Source organism: Postia placenta (assembly GCF_002117355.1).
Source record: "Postia placenta MAD-698-R-SB12 unplaced genomic scaffold POSPLAscaffold_6, whole genome shotgun sequence".
NCBI classification, from domain to species: Eukaryota; Fungi; Basidiomycota; class Agaricomycetes; order Polyporales; family Adustoporiaceae; genus Rhodonia; species Rhodonia placenta.
In genome coordinates, this window is record NW_020169837.1 from 1,289,227 (window position 1) to 1,301,733 (window position 12,507).

General features: G+C 56.2%; 4 protein-coding genes across 4 annotated transcripts; 3 read left to right on the forward strand and 1 right to left on the reverse strand.

The window, feature by feature from the left end:
* Nucleotides 1–584: 584 nt before the first annotated feature.
* POSPLADRAFT_1046248 (hypothetical protein) lies at nt 585–3,246 on the forward strand (the record flags this gene model as incomplete). Its single annotated transcript, XM_024478980.1, has 12 exons — nt 585–657; nt 696–902; nt 966–990; nt 1,352–1,481; nt 1,598–1,613; nt 1,699–1,822; nt 1,933–1,982; nt 2,181–2,238; nt 2,529–2,532; nt 2,615–2,674; nt 2,696–2,812; nt 3,145–3,246. 12 exons carry the CDS (start codon nt 585–587, stop codon nt 3,244–3,246), a joined length of 966 nt encoding a protein of 321 aa, XP_024339651.1.
* Nucleotides 3,247–3,490: 244 nt separating this feature from the next.
* POSPLADRAFT_1141277 (hypothetical protein) lies at nt 3,491–5,840 on the forward strand (the record flags this gene model as incomplete). The annotated part of the gene is made up of 15 exons (XM_024485280.1): nt 3,491–3,688; nt 3,739–3,843; nt 3,891–3,960; nt 4,009–4,067; nt 4,119–4,193; nt 4,245–4,332; nt 4,386–4,472; nt 4,524–4,620; nt 4,674–4,800; nt 4,860–4,973; nt 5,025–5,203; nt 5,257–5,496; nt 5,551; nt 5,612–5,751; nt 5,810–5,840. 15 exons carry the CDS (start codon nt 3,491–3,493, stop codon nt 5,838–5,840), a joined length of 1,611 nt encoding a protein of 536 aa, XP_024339652.1.
* A 2,822-nt stretch (nt 5,841–8,662) lies between these two features.
* POSPLADRAFT_1169491 (hypothetical protein) lies at nt 8,663–10,982 on the forward strand (the record flags this gene model as incomplete). Its single annotated transcript, XM_024488065.1, has 6 exons — nt 8,663–8,780; nt 8,882–8,897; nt 9,206–9,242; nt 9,293–9,587; nt 9,888–9,957; nt 9,996–10,982. The coding sequence occupies 6 exons, from the start codon at nt 8,663–8,665 to the stop codon at nt 10,690–10,692; spliced, it is 1,233 nt and encodes a 410-aa protein (XP_024339653.1). The 3' UTR covers nt 10,693–10,982.
* A 290-nt stretch (nt 10,983–11,272) lies between these two features.
* POSPLADRAFT_1056224 (hypothetical protein) lies at nt 11,273–12,003 on the reverse strand (the record flags this gene model as incomplete). Its single annotated transcript, XM_024480745.1, has 2 exons — nt 11,273–11,808; nt 11,880–12,003. 2 exons carry the CDS (start codon nt 12,001–12,003, stop codon nt 11,273–11,275), a joined length of 660 nt encoding a protein of 219 aa, XP_024339654.1.
* Nucleotides 12,004–12,507: the final 504 nt, after the last annotated feature.

The window sequence follows — 12,507 nt, forward strand, 5'->3', positions numbered from 1 at the left end:
GTGGTGAGTAGCTTTCAACTTCACCTCCACAAACTGCGCGACTTCTATCCCAACTCTGGGCCACGTCCGTCCATCCAGCCATATGCTTGGGCCTTCTGCTGACGTTAAATGCGGAATTTATGCGCTCATCGTGAAGGCGGACCTACGTGAGAGCGACTCCCTTCGATGCTCCACCCGTGATAGACGACCCTGATTTCTGCATCCCGACCAACCTCCGGTTCGATGTGCGACCGTTCGGAGGAAGGCACTGCCGTGCAATAGGCCCCTTAGTATATATGTGCTCTCTCCGTATCCGAAAGCCCAAACATAAGCATCCGTGTCGGAATTGCCTCAGAGCTCCGAGGATATTTTCTCTATCCAACCCAGAGGATGGGGTTTCATAACATGCGATTCTAGCCCTCCTAAGATCTAGGTCTTGTGTCCGTGAACAACGCATTGCCATGGGAATTGAACAACAACGTTGCAGATTGTCGATGTTCCCAGCTCCCGCCGAGTAGTGGCCGATTGGCTTCCGTCCTCCCTCGTGACCCTTAGGTGCGTTTTGCAAAGTCTGTTTCTCGCTGCCGACCAATCACGGTTCTCGAATGCCCAGCAAACCCAAACCTCCACCCCCAGACCTGGGACAGAATCGGTTGTCGAGGCTGAGAATCTCACTTAGTATGCTGCATGCATTGCGTCGCACGCCCATCGTTCAGCCTGTGGTCTGAACCCGGGCGGCAAGACGCTTTCTTTCTATGCCGTTGGAGGTACCTTCGCCTTGATCCGCTGTTGCCACTTGAGGTTCGCCTCGTTTTTCCTTCGGGGATGTCGGTCTCCAAGAACACGCAGTGCGACTGCTCCAGATGTGCATTGGTGCAGAATAGGCCCGCCTCGTATGGCCAGCTACTCTGGGCTTTACTCCGGTGCGCGACATCGCGGTCTCCACTTATTATTGAGCTGTAATGCATATGACAATCGTATCAAAGAATATGTTATATTGGGGCGCAACGGGTACGTACGTGGTAAGGTATGTCGTATCTTACTTGTCCTCACGTATTCAATCCAAACTAGAGACATAAGGGTGTATGTACGCCTCGAGGTCAAATGATCACGGGGGCTTATGCCAGATGGTACCTAGAGATCTGCGAGAATTGTCGGTGAGATGACTGATCATCAGGGTCTCTGGAACCCACCGGGATTTACAAGGAGAACATTCATAAGGCTTAGCTTTCTGCCTTTCGAAATCGACGACTCATGTGACTAGTGATGCATTGTAGTCATGACATCGGAAGGCACCCATCCCAAGAAGCTTCGCAAAAAGACGGCCACTAGGTGATCATACAGCTGTATCGGCTCTTGTGGAGCTGCCCAGCATTTTCGTCGCCGGACTGGAAGAAGGGACTCGGTGCCTTATCTTCCCTAACATGTCCTTCCTGATAGGATCTGATGCCACGGTCGCGGCTATGGCCACCTCCACGATTGCTCAAGAACGAACGCCCATGGTGAGTGGGTGAGGAGCAGCTGCGCAGCTACCACTCAGCGATCTGCTGTAGAATGCTGGTCAATTGATCAACTAGACTCCTCTAGTCTGTCTTATCTAGGCACATTACAATCGAAGAACCAAGGTCGCCAAGGTAAGGGTAAAGTACAGTGTGCACTGGGAATCCCAAGTCACGTAAGATTTCCCGATGAAAAATAACACATATCCCACGCAAACAGACGTATGGCAATATCACACACGGTCGCCTCATCGCCCGACCAATGTCCACAACATTATCGTTATCGCTTCCTCTACAAGCAATATCAACCCCTTGACTGGGCCCGAGTTTGCGTTCTGTGATGTGTAGGTTCATTTGTTTTACAGCCCGGTAGTTGTGCCAGCCCGCAGAAGCTAGCTTCCTCGAAATGTCCTTTGAATTGCATTATCTGCTCCTGCCAGAGCGTAATTTGAAGGGCCGAAATGCCAGACGTTGACGTATTCCCCACCAGTAGAAAGGTGGCAGGTAAGCCGGTCACGAAACGTTGCCACTGTCTGGTATCTAAACCCTCAGACGAATGGCATACTGTTCACCTCGGATGCACGCCACCGTCACAGAGCATATATATCACTCATGTTCAGGAACCTCGGATATGATAGTTGACAGATACGTTTACAGGCACGTTCCCCCAACCGGATTTGTGTCATGACTTTATGCCGATAGCGCCCATAACGCGGCTGTTGGCCGAGTACTACTCGTGGCTACAAAACGCTCTTATTAGGTAAGCATTTATGATTGCCCTTGGGAGTGTGCGTGAACTTTCCGATCTGGGTGAAAGTTGCACGGATATAGATAGGACCGGCGAATGTTTCGGAGTCTGGACTCCCGAGCCTCGAGATCACCCAAATGCTTGAGGTAAAGCGACTGTATATGTAAGGGTATCTTAGCTTAATCTCCGGTGCCGTGTCGGCTTATGTAAAACGAAAGCAAATCAGATCCTTGAAACTTTGGCAATTGTTCAAGGGAGTCACACCGGGTTAATCAAATTGTTCTGGAGTCGACCTTATTCAGCTCGGTGTGTGACATCTCCTCTTCGATGAGGACATGGGGGCAGAGCCTGATAAAAATCTACTAGCTTCCTTGATTATCAGTCATAGTCGATGCCTCGAGGGTCAAAGGCGTTATGCTCCGCGACCAACATGTGTTTCACCAATGAGGTAATCCAGCATCTTTTGTAGACAGGGAAGCGCCGTCCCAGAGGCGCCAATTCCGGCTCAATGCTTAGTTGGTGTGATGTTTTCTTTCAAGCAAGCTCAGACTTGCCGCTTGCCCAGATCGAGATGCCTGCAGCCGCGGTATGCGCCATCGCCGACGGACGCATCATGGACGTTCGTGTCTGCGGCAAAAAGCAAACGGGATAGTGTCTACGCCGAGTGGTGCATTCCCTGCTGTCAATCAGGCGCGCGATAATCGCACCGTCCTACCCTTGCCACATGTTGCGGAGACTTGACGACGTCGACTTCGGTGAGTGTGACATCCGTCTGCGAAGGCTGGGCCTGCGGTCCAACCGTGACTGGATCCCGAACAATTTGACTAGAGCGCGCGAGAAGCTCGGGACTGACGTATACGGGTCCCCGAGAACCGCAGTGTATTGTTGCTGGGTCCTATGGCTGGAACTTCCGTGCAGGTTGCCATGATCAGGATCAATCTCAACCATTGCTGTGTCGTTGGGCGTTTCCGTGAACCGATTCCCAAGGACACTTCTACCCGGTCGTCTGGGCCGCTCTGACACGGAAGATGAATGCATGTGTAATCTGCGGGTGTAAGGTGCACGAATACAGCTTGCGTTATCGGCGTGTCAAGCTATGATTAATGACTACGGACGGCGCTAGGGTGTGCATCTAGATATTCATCAAGGCACAGAAAGACGCATCCGCTCAGGGTTTGTGCTCGGGGAAGCCCCAGTGGAGTAGACCCTACAATATATAATCGCCGCGACTACAGCGCTAGCCCTCCAGACCTCAGCTTGCACAATGTCGATCACTCTCAACAGGATCCCCGTGCTCCCCACGTCCCTCTACGTCGAGGGCAGTGTTGGACGTCCTTCTGCCACCTTGGCAGGCATCCTACACGGGGTGCAGCAAGCGGCCCTCAAGAGTCCGACAATAGCTGCTTGCGTTGCGGTCAATGTCGTGGTCATGTATTACATTGTGTCGTTCCTTATGAGCAGGGTATGTTGTCCAGTCATACCACCGTGCCATCGTTGCCTGACAGTGTATAGAATACGACACCGCTGGTCGGTTATCCTCGATGGCTCGGCTCGTATGCCGGCGCCCTGCGCTTCTTTGTTAACTCGCAGGGTATGGTCGACGAGGGCTACCGCAGAGTGAGATCCACTCCATGTACGGTAGTATGTGATCTGACGTCACATAGTACAAGGGCAGATTCTTCCGCCTTCCGCTGTGGACCAACTGGAATTACATCGTGACCAACGAGAAATGCAGTACGTCTCATCGCTACATGCGCTATTTTGGTGCTGATAGTTGACTAGTCGAGGAGATGTATCATCTTCCCGATGACGTCCTGTCCCTGCGCTATGCTGCTCATGACGTGGGTCGATGATGTATGGGCCAAATGGGTCATTACTCACTATACATCCAGGAACTCGCAGTGCCCTACACAATGGGTCAGCAGATACACGACGATCCCTACCATTTGCCTATTCTCCGCGGCAAAGTACGCCTTATCTTGTGATTCGATTCCCGTTCGTGCTCACACGAGACCCAGCTCACGCGTTATATCGACTACTTGGTGGCAGAATGCCTCGATGAGTTGCCGATGGCCGTGGAAGACGAAATCGGCAAGAAGTGCGGTGGTGCGTGGGCTTCCTGCTTCCTAGTTCCCCGAGCTGCTTCTGATATCGCTTAGATTCATGGCAAGAATTCAACGCCTTCGATGTCTCCATCGGTATCGTTGCCAGAACATTCAATCGTATTCTAGTGGGAGCCCCAACATGTAAGATCCTGCCGTTGCATGGGAAGCGAGTTTCTCATGCTTTACCAACAGGTCGCAGCGCCCATTACACTGAGACCTGCAAGTCGTTTGCCATGAATACCGCTATGATAGGGCTTCTCATCAATCTTTTTCCTTCGTTCCTTCACCCGTGAGCTATCTCTTGACGTCTACATGATCTGCTGGGGCTCAAGCTTGGTGCAGAATCGTCGGCAGATTATTCACGCGTCTGCCTTATCTATTGAGGCGGACCCTTGTGGATTTGGGCCCCATCATCGCCGAGAGGAAAGCGGCGAAGGCAGAATTTGGCGATAATTGGACAGATAGGCCGGTGAGTCTTTTGCGTGCTCGCGTTCTGTTGCAGAAATTGATTACAGTCAACTTCGCAAGAACGATCTGCTGATGTGGCTCATGGACGCAGCCAAAGGTATTGAGCAAGAACCCGCGCGTCTCGCTATCAGGGTCCTGGTCATCAACATTGCTACCATTCATACAACAGCGGCGGTATGAGTTCCTTCTGTCATCTGTTCGGCATCGTTTGACATGGAATGGAAGACGTTCACGCATGGCGTAAATAACCTCCTGGACCACACGGAGTACATTGACGCATTGAGGGAGGAGGCGGAATCTGCGCTACATTCCCATGGCTGGACGAAGCAGGCTATCAATCAGCTTGTCAGGTCAGACAGCTTTTTCAAGGAATCATCGCGATTGAACGGACTGGGAACAAGCAAGTTGTTCTATTACATTCTATTCTTGCCCTTTCCCTGACCTGTCCGGCAGTGAGCTTCCCGCGAAAGGCTCTGCGTGACATCACTTTCAGTGACGGGACGACTGTGCCTGAGGGCTCCTACATCTCGTCGGCGTGGTCTGTCCACACTGACGAGGAGTATTGGCCCGACCCGATGACGTTCGACGCGTTCCGACACATTCAGGACAACACGGTCGGCGGCAAGGCTAACAATAGCAGCGGGTTCATTCGCACGAACTCGCGATATCTCATCTTTGGTCACGGCAAATATCCATGGTAAGCGCTCTTTACCCAGCATCCTTCGGCATGTTGTTAACGTTAGTTTAACAGCGTACGTCCTCGGCCTCTGATATACTTGTGTGATATCCGCTGATCGTTGATTCTGGCACAGCCTGGTAGATTCCTTGCGACCTACATCTTGAAGGCAACGCTGGCCCATATTCTGTTGAACTATGAAATCAAGGCGAGCGAGCAGGGAAGGCTGCCCGATATCTTGTTTCAGTACAATCGCAGCCCAAACGTCAGGTCAACGTGAGTAATTCTACATAGCCTAGATGGGTTATGAGCGCATCTGATATTCTGCCATCAGCTTCATGATACGTCGCCGGAAAGTTGCATAACTTGCATCCGTGCTCGTCGGTGGATGTGTTCTCAGTTGCCCGTCTCACAGCATTCTTTCTCGCCCATCGCGGACGTTCTACAGTCTCTACACTATCGCTATCAATTGCTCCTCGCTTCTATAATATTTTGCTGCTCGATGTACAGTATAATGCGCATCGTCGGACAATGTCAGTTCCCTTATTCCGTAGGGCTAGACGGGGTTTTAGATTTGTATTTCTATTATCATTCACATGTTTGACCTGATGTGAGACAATGCCACCGACTTAGTTGGTTGTGAAATACATTTGTTTACCGCGCTCCGCGATATTGCACATTTCTGAGCGGAAGGGCGATGGCATGATCGTTCCCTGTTTAAGCGCCCCATGTTGACGGCGCCCGTATTTACCCAGTGCTATACATGGAGTTTGTCATGTTTCATTCCGGGCCGTCGGGCGAGCTGTGGTTGGAATCTGACTATCGAGGAAACAACTTACGCCAGCTGGGAACTACCCGCAGATCGTCCAGGCCCGACAGGGTCGACGACCTGAAACGAGCGGTGTCTGCTGTATTCGGTGGCGGCACAATCACCGCAGCGTCTACCAGGGATGAGCGTGACGAATTCAGGTGAAATGACATTCTTCGGCTATAGCTGCGACACGCGGAGCATACTGTATGTCCGAGACATCTGGCTCGCAAAAGGTGCGTCACGGGTAATCGGACACCAGGAAAACACGAGTGGGGGCTGCGAACGTAGTATTTCCCACATTTATTGGATCGCGCCCAAGTTGGCGCCTGCCATACAATTCAGGCACAAAGACGCGAAGGCTCGAGGCGGCGAGCTGAAAAGAGGGACACGGCGAACTGGCAGTGGGACGTAAATGCATGCGTCATACGTCTCCACAGACCGATGGGCTCGCGCGCTGCGCTATGAATCGTAGAGAAGGTGTCGACGACGATGGAGCTTCGACACTGGCAGTGGCGTTTTCTCAGGTTGTTGCATGCGCAGGTGGTCCCGACAATCGCATTCGGGGCTGCGCATCAGGTAACAGTCAGGGCTGCAGGCACATCATGATACTTGCCTTCGAGGATGCGGCGGCGTGTGCATTGTGAGGCCGGCGGACCCTGGCGGACCCCAAGTAGCCCGACGCGTTACCAGCGGGAGCGTTTCCAATTTGTTTTTCAGCAAGCGAAATTGGTATTATCCTATGGGCTGGAATGTCGGAACTTCGGAAGTTCATCATATAAGGTATCATCGAAGTCACAAGAATATTTCACTATTTCAGGGTCAAGCAGTGCGCTCGTCCGTGGACTCCGTCGGGGTACATCGAGATAGATTCCTATCGTGCCCTGGTCGGATGGGATGGTGCCGTTTGACTGACATGGGTATTTTGGAGAGGACGTTGCACTGGCAGGTTACACAGCATCTTGCATCGAGATGACAAGGGTGCACGGGACGCCCAGGGACATCTATCTGTTCTCAGCCGGCGGCAGCCTTTCCCGACACTTCATCTCTAAGTCTCACCTCATATGCAAGTTTGTACACACAGAGAGAACTGTGAGAATGAGCTCAGATCGACCCCGACAACCTACCCTCACAGACAGCACTTCAGGCAAACATGGGGCAGACGTTACAGTATACTGTGGTAGCGGTGCAGTACTCGTCTTTGAGCCTCGCAGAGACCTCGCCGCACCTCCGCATAGCGGTGCAGACGCTCGTCTCGCATCGCAGCCCGCTGATATCCTTCCACAGTGCGCGATGGTGCGTATTTGCAAGTTCTCCCAGGGAGGTCTCCAGATGTTGGAATTGTCGTAGCACGGGCATCGACTCGTGATAGGACACCAAGCTCAGGGCACAATTTGTCAGCGAGATCCACCGGCAGCGATACTAGCCTTCTACAGTAAGCATTACCTGTCTAACGACCAACTGGCGCCGCGCCCCTCCCTGTGCGTCGACCGAGACATGTCAAATAGGTGTATATGGTGCACTGAGGCAAGCTCGACGTTGATCGCCTGCCGATCCCCAGATCGTCTCACCGATCGTAAATGAAGCATGTCGAGCAGGACCGACAGTGAGCGCCCTCGGTGTGGGTGAATCTCCCGACTGCCGCCACAGAGGCGCGCCCCTCGTTGAGTGTTTCAGAGGAAACCGATATATGGTGACGGCGAACGGGAGGCCTGCAAATTTGCGAGTTACGGCGTAAGGCCGCTAGGTCTAGAGCATCGTTGAATTGTTGAATCGCTGGGCAAAGCCAAGACGGAGGACGGGGAACCGCAAAGACGACGTGTCTGCAGAGGAGCCAGGCATTCATGGGACCGTTCGGGTCAAGGATAGCAACGTCCACCGTCGCGCCGCAGAGACAGTGTGAGATGCCAAGACGGTGGTCGGGACCTAGAAGGCTTCAAAATCTCCGCTCAGGCGAGTAGAGGTTATGGCAGATAAGTCGGAGTTGGTGATGGAAGTTGGCGCTGAGGCGACATGATGGTGGAGTATTCTCGCTCCTACAGTAGCCGATTCAATTGACACCGACGTCGGAACGCCACAGGACTCAGGACTAGTAGTACTCAGGAAAAGCCCGCCATCTACTCGAACCATGGTGCATTCCATAAATGCTTAGCGTTGCGGTCTATCAGCATTCCCTGCAAACTGACAGAGGGCCCGCCACCAATGCATTCAGTTGATGGCATCTTCACCCCTAGACACGCACGAATACGGCCAGCCGATGCACGGGAGCGAAGGGAATAATTGCTAGCTGTGGCAGGCAGGTCTCACATTCTGATCAACAACAGAACGATAGCGTGCACACGCGTGTCCAGAGCCTATGACGGCAGGATAGGAACAAACATGTCTACAACACACATGCAGAACACATTGCCGGAGATCTCCATCCTGGACTTGCATCCAGCTACCGTACGAGCGTGCTGGCAAAAAAGGCGTGCAGACGTCACTCGTCAGAACCGCCGTAAGGCGGAGCGAGAACATCAAGCACAAGACACGCAGCACGCGTAGCGCGTCCACCATACCTCGGATAAGAGCATGACGTAACGCTGGACATTACGCCAGGTTCCTGCATTGCACAGTGCGTCTTCAGGGCTCCTCGCAGAGGCCCGACGCCCTCGGAAACGGGAGCAGCGTAGACGGCGTCCCATCGAGGACACGCCCACTAGCATTCGCTTGGCCTGCCGCCAACGCCCGGGCCCGCTCACCTCGCATCTTACCCAGGCCGGCCCCGCCGAGGACAGCGGCGCCAGAAGACCGCGGTCACTTGGGAGTCCCTGCATCGCGCCAGGAACTCCTGTCCATCGCCGTCCGTCTTCGACCTTCGACTTCCATGGCGGCCAGATTGCGCCTCCGCGATGCATTATGAGCATGATAGTGGCATGGTAGGCTGCGCCATGCGGGCCCGCGCACGATAGTGGTTCGGGTGCGCTGATCACAGGGAGGCGTGCCCGTTGTTGACATCTCTGCACAAAGGCAAGGGAAATGGCCGGGGAACCGGATAGACGCGAGAAGCGGTGTCTCGAGGCGCTGCCTGCTGGACCGTGCTTGCCCCGGGCTGACGCTCTGGGAAACTACCGGCGCGGCCACATTTGGCCCGCTGGCGCCGACAGACGGAGCGGATCATCAGACACACGCGCAGCAGCAGACGGTGGGCAGGGACGGCGTGCACGCTTGTGCAGCGGATTCTGGGAAGCCAGGCCTGGGAACGGCGATCTGCACACGGCACCTATGCGCTGCGTGAAAAGCCGAGGCCGGGTGCATTACAGTAGTACGTACGGACGCCAGCCAACCGAGGCGGCCCGAGCAGGGATGTACGATGTACAGCAGAGAATGGGTGTCGGTATTTCGCGCGGAGACGGCCGACCTTGTCTTGCCTTTATGCAGGCTGGCGACAAGACCCCTGACAATCAGTGATGTTGTCGATTCACCGTGTGACTGGCGTTTGGTCGCCCCATGCCAGTGGAAACGACTGCACACGATGGCGACTATTCTCACGGTGGCCGCGAACGCGACGATGTACAGTAGCACATGAGCGATTGGCTGTGCCATTATCTGACTTGCTCTACAGGATGTGCGACTGCAAGCTTGCCTGCGGAGATGCGTGAGAAAAGTCGCGACTGTCATTCCGTCGTCGACTTGTTGTTCCGTTGTTTCGTCGTCAATTGATCATCCCCAGTCGAGTCGTGGGAGCGACCGGGTCGACTGGCAGACGACCAGCACAATGTCTTGGGAATGGCTTTCAGGAGGGGGTGGAGGTTGATCATGCTGTCGCATCGGCTTATTTTCAGGACATCGCGCGCGCGCACACACAACACAGGATATGGATGTCTGGGATGCCGTCTCAGCGCTCCGCGCCGATCTGCAGGAACGTCGCTGCCCAGCGCGGCCCACGGGAGGCCGGGGCGGGGGCCGTGATCTGCGCGAGAGGAGGCCGACGGGAAGGAAAAGAAGGAGCGCCCCGATTGTGCCGTGCGTCGTATGCGGCCAAGGGCCACGGCGTCACGCGACCCGCGTCCCTCCAAGCACGGATCGCCCGCGCGGCACTGCAGCTTGACGCAGGCACGCGCAGGCATCCTCGCCCGGCCGCACGGTGCATTTGGTGGACGTGCTACCTGCATGCGCCTGGGTGGGCAGGACGAGGGGACGGGGAGATATCGCAGGGCTGCGTGTGCGGGAACGATCCCAGGGGTTGGTGCACCGAGGCATGGGTGTGTGCGAGGAGACTACATTTGACGACCAGCGGGGACAGACGTGGAAGCAGGCAGAAAGCAGAACAAGGCGCAGGCGTCTCTGCACCGCTGAATAGGACCGCCCGCCCGTACCCGTACCCCGTCTTGTGCTGGAGACGACAGGACGGGGAAGCGGGCGGCTAAGGACATTGCGTTGACATTGACCCACCCACCTTGGACCATTGGCATGCGCCCGCTGAGCGAGAACAAGTGTCAAAGCGCATGATGCGCTGCCACCGTGACCTACCACTCGATGCCGTCTCGATCTCAAGCACAGTCTGCAGTCCGGAACGGAAACAAACAAACAACGAGGAGCGGACGAGGTCCATGTCCCTGTCCACGCACCCCAAACTGCGAGTTTCGGTTGTGAGCGGGGCATGCCAACAGGTAGAAAGCAAGAGAGAGATGGGGCGGGGGGAACGCTGGATGTCCTCTTTGTGTTTGTGTGGGCGCTCGCGGCATGCTCATCTGCTTCCAACTTCCAAGCTTCATTCGACATCCGGTGCTCGATGCTCGATCGGCGTGGCCCGGCACACGACCCGCGCTTTGCAGGGCGCATCTAGAGTCCCAATCCGCGCACCGCGGGCTCGCACACGTCCCCGGGCGCGCGTCTCACAGGCGTCCTCGCCCGTCCAGCAGAAGGACGCCTTGTGGCGGACATGCCCCGCTCTGCGCGCGCGATGTGGGTGGGCAGGGAGGGGGGGTGCCCCGCTGCGCGGGAATGCTAGCATGTGCATGGGGGCCGGTGCGGGCGCGCGCGGAGACTGCCTTTGATGAGCAGCGAGGGCCAGCGGGGACGCAGAGCGAACCACAGGCTCGAGGCTCGCAGCGTCTCTGCATCACTGGGTGGGCCCGCGCGCGCGATGATGCGTGCGGACCCCGCCTGTGCAAGACACACGTCCGCCCGTACCCTATCTTGTGTCGAGTGTCGGAGACGCAGAGGAGCCGCGGGAACCAGCCAGGAGCCAGATACCCAGCCCGGTAGACCGCAGCCATGGAAAGCGAGGCAGAGCGGGGAGTGGAGTCTGTTGCGTGCTGTCAACGGCGGTGTGCGGTCATCGTGCGTCACCGTTGTCATGACCGGGGTGAGGCGGGTAGCGGCGGCTGGAAATGCCCGCAGACGAGCAATCACGCGGGCCGGGGCGGGAGTCCGATGTGCGCGGGCGCGAGGGCGTAAGAGGGGGATATTGCCTGTCCGCCTGTCTGCCTGTCTGTCGTCTGTCGTCTGTCCGCCTGTCCGCCTGTCTGTCATCTGTCCGCCTGCCTGCCTGTCAGCCTGTCATCCGTTCGCAGTGCTACGCGACGGGGACATCGGGGTCTGGGCGCTGCACCTGCACTGGTAGTTGTAGGTCGCGGCGGCGCTGCGTGCAAATCGCCAGCCCCGCCGCGCTCCCTGTGGACGTCGGCGGTCATGGTGCTATGGGGGACGCGGGAGCGGGAGCGCGAGTGCGGCATGGTCTGGGATCTGGGCTGGCAGACGTGCTGCTCAGTGTTCAGTGTACAGGCGTCGGCCGCACGTGCGCACATGCACATGGGAATATAGGGACATGAACACAGGAATATAGGAACAGGCGCACAGGAATATAGGAACATGCGCACATGGCAGCGGGCGCGCCGGCAGCGACACGCGACACGGACTGGGGACGCCGAGCGGGTGTCGTCGGGTCCCGGCTGGGGCATGAGAGCGGGTGAGCGCGCGCGAGTGCATGAGTGCGTGAGCGGCCCGTCCGTCCTCCGTTCGTCCGTCCGTCCTGCGCACGTTGGCATGAAATAGCGACGTCTGGACTGGACCTGGGCGGGCGCCGTCCTCGTGTCTCCGGTCTCCGGTCGCGGGTCGCGGGTCGGGGTCTGGCCCATAGCCCATAGCCTACAGCCTACAGCCTGGGATGGAGGATGGAGGATGGGGCGCCGCGTCGGGGGTCGGGGGTCGGCAGTGATCAGATAGGAGGGGAAGGGGGG